At 33.1% G+C, this 6,377-nt stretch overlaps 1 protein-coding gene across 1 annotated transcript; it reads left to right on the top strand.

The window, feature by feature from the left end:
* Window positions 1–1,187: 1,187 nt before the first annotated feature.
* LOC141297960 (alpha/beta-tubulin-N-acetyltransferase 9-like) lies at window positions 1,188–5,375 on the top strand. Its single transcript, XM_073828445.1, has 7 exons — window positions 1,188–1,338; window positions 1,409–1,495; window positions 1,586–1,695; window positions 1,811–1,951; window positions 2,027–2,086; window positions 2,182–2,276; window positions 4,705–5,375. The coding sequence occupies exons 2-7, from the start codon at window positions 1,419–1,421 to the stop codon at window positions 4,861–4,863; spliced, it is 642 nt and encodes a 213-aa protein (XP_073684546.1). The 5' UTR covers window positions 1,188–1,338; window positions 1,409–1,418; the 3' UTR covers window positions 4,864–5,375.
* Window positions 5,376–6,377: the final 1,002 nt, after the last annotated feature.

Consider the following 6,377-nt stretch of genomic DNA (forward strand, 5'->3'; position numbering starts at 1 on the left):
ATGTCCATGTCTTTCTTTCTTCAGTCGTAAGGAAATTGTTTTTTGAGGAAAACATTTCAGGATTTCTCTCCAGATAATGGACTTCTATGGTGCCCCCGAGTTTGAACTTCCAAAATGCAGCTTCAAAGTGCTCTAAACGATCACAGCCAAGGAAAGAAGGGTTTTATCTAGCAAAACGATCAGTTATATATTTTTTTAATTACAATTTATATACTTTTTAACCTCAAATGCTTGTCTTGTCTAGCTGTGTGTAGATTAAAAAGTATAGAAATTGTAAATGTTTTTAGAAAATAACCGATCGTTTCACTAGATAAGACCCTTCTTCCTCGGCTGGGATCATTTAGAGCCCTTTGAAGCTGCATTTAAACAGTATTTTGAGAGTTCAAACTCGGGGGCACCATTGAAGTCCTATGGAGAGAAATCCTGAAATGCATTCCTCAAAAAACATCATTTCTTTACGACCGAAGAAAGAAAGACATGAACATCTTGGATGACAAGGGGGTGAGTACATTATCTGTAAATTTTTGTTCTGAAAGTGAACTGCTCCTTTAAGGCCTAAACATATTTTATTTGAACTTCATTAATAAATTGTAATAATGTTTATATTTGTGAATACAGGATATGCAGTGTTGCTTGATTGGTTTGTATGAATTTCTTTTAAATCCTTTAAAATATCGATATTATTATCCTATTTCTGTGATTTTCTCAGGATGGGAAGTTTGAAAAGGTGAGGGAAAACTACAAAACAACACAGTATATATTAAAAAAAAATTCCTAATACTTACGGTTTTGTTGTTTTCCTTGTTGTTTCTCTCCAAAATGTCACTTCCTAAACGATGATGTCGTTAGAAATTGCATTTTGTTAGTTAAAGGGCTATTACAAAAATGAACAAGTGATACTGAACACACGGGGAAACTCTTTAAATGTTTACATTTTTGACAAGATGTGGACATGAATAATTTGTCCATCGGCTTTCATTTATACTTTGTGTTTGTGTGGCCATTTAAAAGAAACCTACAATTAAAAGAAACTAAGAAGTATTAATGAAATATACTTTATTAAGTACACAGTGAAGCAAACGAAGTATGGTGTAACTTTTTTAACGAAAAGCTGTAATCTTGCGACCTCTCGCGTTTGAGACAACAAGCGCGCAACAGTTTCTACGCATGCTGATGACGTAGTTCACACGCGCCGCTGTTTATGTGAGTTGAATTCATTGAAACTCGTAATATTGTGATACAGTCTGTTTGGTGTATTATGACACGTTGAATGTAAGCGTAAATTAAACAGATGGACATAATTTGAGCGACCATTCTATATTCAAGTTTGACTCTGAGGTATGATAACGAAAAACCCGCTACACTACAAGAATATTAAGATATGTGCATTAAACACTTTATTTTGCAGGCTGCTTATAATGAGGATAAATGAAGATACATTACTGGAGGGGGAGAAGGTTGTGTTAGTACCTTACAATGCAGATCATGTTCCCAGGTATATAGTAATTGTAGATCCAGCATATCATCTTGTGTCTGGTGCTTATAGTCTCAGTTCATTTGAACCTCATCTAACCTCTATTTTCAGGTATCATCAATGGATGTGCTCTCCTGAACTGCAGAAGCTGACTGCATCAGAGCCCCTGACACTGGAGCAGGAATATGACATGCAAAGAAGCTGGAGAGAAGATGATGACAGTGAGTTTCCATTACCTTTCACATTAACATTTGTCCTTTTGACATTAAAGCACATAGTCAATATTATCCCTGAGCTGCTTCTGTATTTGTTCATAATGTGATTTTAATCCCTCAGAGTGCACCTTCATCATCTTGGATAAACAGAAATGGGCAGATCCGAGTATACCAGAGCAAGAGTGCATGGTGGGAGATGTTAACATTTTCCTTACTGATCCAAGCGATCCTTCCCTGGCTGAGTTGGAGATCATGATCGCAGGTTATAGAGGTTGCTGTGCATTTTAATTCATTCAGATTGGTTTGAATTGATCAGTAACATCAAATGTTTTTTTAGTGCCCTGCTATAGAGGAAAGGGACTTGGAAAGGAAGTAACACGCATGATGATGTGCTATGGTAAGCCAAAGCAGATGATTAAAGATCTTTTATTAGTAGTGACTTTTCCCTATATGTAGTGTGTGTGTTTTTTTGTTTTTTATTTACCTCAACAGGTGTCCATAAACTTGGAATTCAAAAGTTTGAAGTCAAGATTGGTTTGGATAACAAAATCAGCATTGCCATGTTCAAGAAATTCTACTTCCGAGAGGTGAGAATGAATACAATTAATTCATTCAGGATTTTTTTTTTTTTTTTTTTCTAAATTCTGACACATACTACCAGAAGCTTAGAATAATTAAGATTTTAATGTTATATTAAAATTATAATGCAAATATATTTATTTGTGAATGATTATGTGACATTAAAGACTGAAGTAATAGAAAATTCAGCAAACAGTTTTTGCTGAATTCTGATGAAAAAAAAATCAAGCCTTAAAGGAACAGTTCACTTTTAGAACAAAAATTTACAGATATTTATTCACCCCCTTGTCATCCAAGATGTTTATGTCTTTCTTTCTTCAGTCGTAAGGAAATTATGTTTTTTGAGGAAAACATTTCAGGATTTCTCTCCATATAATGGACTTCTATGGTGCCCCCGAGATTGAACTTCTAAAATACAGCTTCAGATGGCTCTAAATAATAACAGCCGAGGAACGAAAGGTCTTATCTAGCAAAACAATCAGTTATTTTCTAAAAAATTACAATTTATATACTTTTTAACCTCAAATGCTTGTCTTGTCTAGCTGTGTGTAGATTAAAAAGTATAGAAATTGTAAATGTTTTTAGAAAATAACTAGATAAGACCCTTCTTCCTCGGTTGGGATCATTTAGAGCCCTTTGAAGCTACATTTATACTGCATTTTGGAAGTTCAAACTCTGGGGCACCATACAAGTCTATTGTATGGAAAGAAATCCTGAAATATTTTCCTCAAAAAACATAATTTCTAAACGACTGAAGAAAGAAAGACATGAACATCTTGGATGACAAGGGGGTGAGTATATTATCTGTAATTTTTTGTTCTGAAAGCGAACTACTCCTTTAAAGAGCGTGAAAGATTTTTTTTTTTAAATCACCCAAGATTTTAATTATTCCACATTTACCACTAGCAAACAGGTATAGTTATTTACTGTTTAACTGCATTTTGGGGTTTGTACATTAGCTTTTTTTTTTTTTTTTTTTTACATTTTTGTGATTGTAATTATAAAAGAAAAATAGTTTTTATTTGGAAGTATATAGTGTATATATGGGCCATTCTACAGAATTCTACAAAGAGTTGGAAACATCTTGATAAAAATGTATTTTTCCAAAAGATTTGTATGTATGCAAATTGTATAATATCCAAGGTACACATTTCTAGTAATTGTGCAGTTAATTCTCATATTGTATTTTCATAAAGTTTTGGAATATTTGTCCTCTCCCTAAATTTGTCACTAGCAAAACAGTAATAAAGCTTCTATTGACCTATTAAAATTTTGCATACGTCTGCATTGTAAATATATATTTTTGCTAATTTATTACAATTTCTTCAGAGGCAAATCAATAACAATTACATTTTTAACAATATTTCAAATGTAATTTTTGAGATTTGTTGTATTTTGAATCCAAATTTTCTTTGTAAAAGGCAAAAAGTTGATCATACTGATTTCAAAGTAAATTTTTCAATAGTTTGAATGCACATTGAATCAAAAACTATCGTAACATCTATTATGATAATTCAGTATACTTTATTTTTGACAAAACATCTCATTTTTGGTAGCGACCACATACTAAAGCACTACTAAAAGATACTAAAATACAATATAATTTGCATAACTGTACTAAAATTCTGTTTGTTTCCCCCAAATATGAGGATTATGTGTTACCTTTTGTCACTAAAGAAACAATGATGACATGTTTCAGTCATAACTGTTACAGTAGTGACAATTTTAAATACTTTTAAACCTAGCTCAAAGATGCTAATCAGCACATGATTAGCTAGCAATGTTCAGAACAGTTGTACACATCTAGAAACTAAATGTTTTGAAATAACTCCCAAACAAGTGTGCTTAATTGCAGAAAAAAATGTGTTCGGTAGTGACATTGCTTAAAGCTAAACACAGATTTTTCAGACTTTTGAACACATTTACTTAAAAATGATAGGGCCTATCTACTCACCTTGTATCTATAAGAGTGAGGGACAAAGGAGCATTTCCTGATCATAAATGCAGGGGTGTAGTTAAAATCAGTCTCAGCCAACAGACTAAAACATGCACTGTTTCGGTAGTGGAAAAAATGCGGGACATAAAGTTTCATAATTTACAAAGAAAAAATATATATATATAATTTTGAACTTACTTTTTAAAAGAATCAAAAAGATACTTTTAAAAACAACACCGAAAAAAAATATTTCAATATCATTTTCATAAGTTGAAATTTAGGGGTTAGGGTTTGGGAAAGCCACCTTCCAATTGAAAGTACCCAATAAATGATGATTTTATATATATTAAGCTTACTAATATGTTAAATATTATTGTGGGTTCCAATAGATAATAGAAGGATCTTAATAAATATCTAAGATACTTAAATGGTTTGGGACAGCAGTTTGCACAAATTCTGTAGAATGGCCCATATATATATATTTTGCTGTGTGTCTGCAGCTCTCCATCAGTGAGGTCTTTCAGGAGGTCACTCTTGGAGTCACCGTGAATGATGCTTTACAGAAGCATGTGTTTGGAAACATGGATTTCATGCTGCAGAGGGAGTATGGGAAGGCACGGGACAGCAGACAGGCACCGTTCACACCTTTATCTCTGTGATAATGGTTTGTAGAAGACTATGTGTAAAGAGAAACGCCCTACAGTGCATCTCAATATGAAATATTAATCACTCATTGTGTCATAGAAAGCTGAGGTAGTTACCTCTAGTAGTGTTTATCACATTGTTATGTGACAAAATATTTCTGAATTTTTTAATTCAGAATTAAATGTAATGACTCAACCACACATTCAGTACTGTATTGTTAGAAATATTGTGTTGTGATTTTAACCTCTTAAGGCATGGAAATCAAGTAATTGTACTATAAACAAACTCCATTTTAGACCTTTTAATCTGCATAGTGTTTGCATACTGCATGATGTTTTCAAAAATAATTTATGTAGAGAAAACAGCTATGAATTACATTTGTTATATTTTTGTTGCTTCTTGTTAATCTTTGTGAATATACACAAGATGCTAATCATTTTGTCTTTTATGTCAGTTATTTGTGTTGTAGTAAACTTATGGCATTGTTTGTTGTCCATTGATGCTAACAATAAAAAATTATACTTGTCTTTTGATCTCAATGGCTCAATTTCTTAATATCGAATATCAAAATTATTCTACTGTTCTGGTATGCTAACAGAATTAGGCTGTTTCCCAACTTACCTAAAGAGAAAAGTTATTGCAGAAACTTCCTTTAAGGTTCCTTTAAAGGAGAAGTTCACTTCCAATGTACTTATATACCCCCTTGTCATCCAAGATGTTCATGTTTTTTTTTTTTCAGTCGTAAAGAAATTAAGTTTGAGGAAAACATTTCAGGATTTGTCTCCATATAGTGGAGTTCTATGGTGCCCCGAGTTTGAACTTCCAAAATGCAGTTTAAATGCAGCTTTAAATGATCCCAAATGCTTTTGTAAACGATCCCAGCCAAGGAAGAAGGGTCTTATCTACCGAAACGATCGGTTATTTATTTTTTATTACAATTCAAATACTTTTTAACCTCAAACACTCGTCTTGTCTTGCTCTGCCTGAACTCTGTTTTTTTCCGGTTCAAGACAGTTAGGGTATGTCAAAAAACTCTCAAAATCTTTTCAAAATCATCCTATACTGCTGCAGAAGTACTGACCCAAAGTTTGGAAAGTGAACACGCAAGGAAGATCAAACAACCTTAACAAAAAAGGTAAAACAGTGATATAGAACGATTTTGAAGTTGAGATCAGGAAGAGCAAGATGAGCGGTTGAGGTTAAAAAGTATGTAAATTGTGATGTTTAAAAAAAAAACTGATTGTTTCGCTAGATTAGCCATGTTTTCCTCAGCTAGGATCGCTTACAACCGCATTTGGGATCGTTTGAAGCCGCATTTGAACTGCATTTTGGAAGTTCAACCTCGGGGCACCATAGAAGTCCACTATATGGAGAAAAATCCTGAAATGTTTTCTTTACAACTGAAGAAAGACATGAACATCTTGGATGACAAGGGGGTGAGTGCATTATCTGTAAAAAAAAAAACATTTCTGGAAGGTTCAACTTTGCCTTTACTAACTGTGACACAGGGAGAGTAAACATGAGCTAA

This window comes from Garra rufa, chromosome 22 (assembly GCF_049309525.1).
Source record: "Garra rufa chromosome 22, GarRuf1.0, whole genome shotgun sequence".
In the NCBI taxonomy this organism is placed as follows: Eukaryota; Metazoa; Chordata; class Actinopteri; order Cypriniformes; family Cyprinidae; genus Garra; species Garra rufa.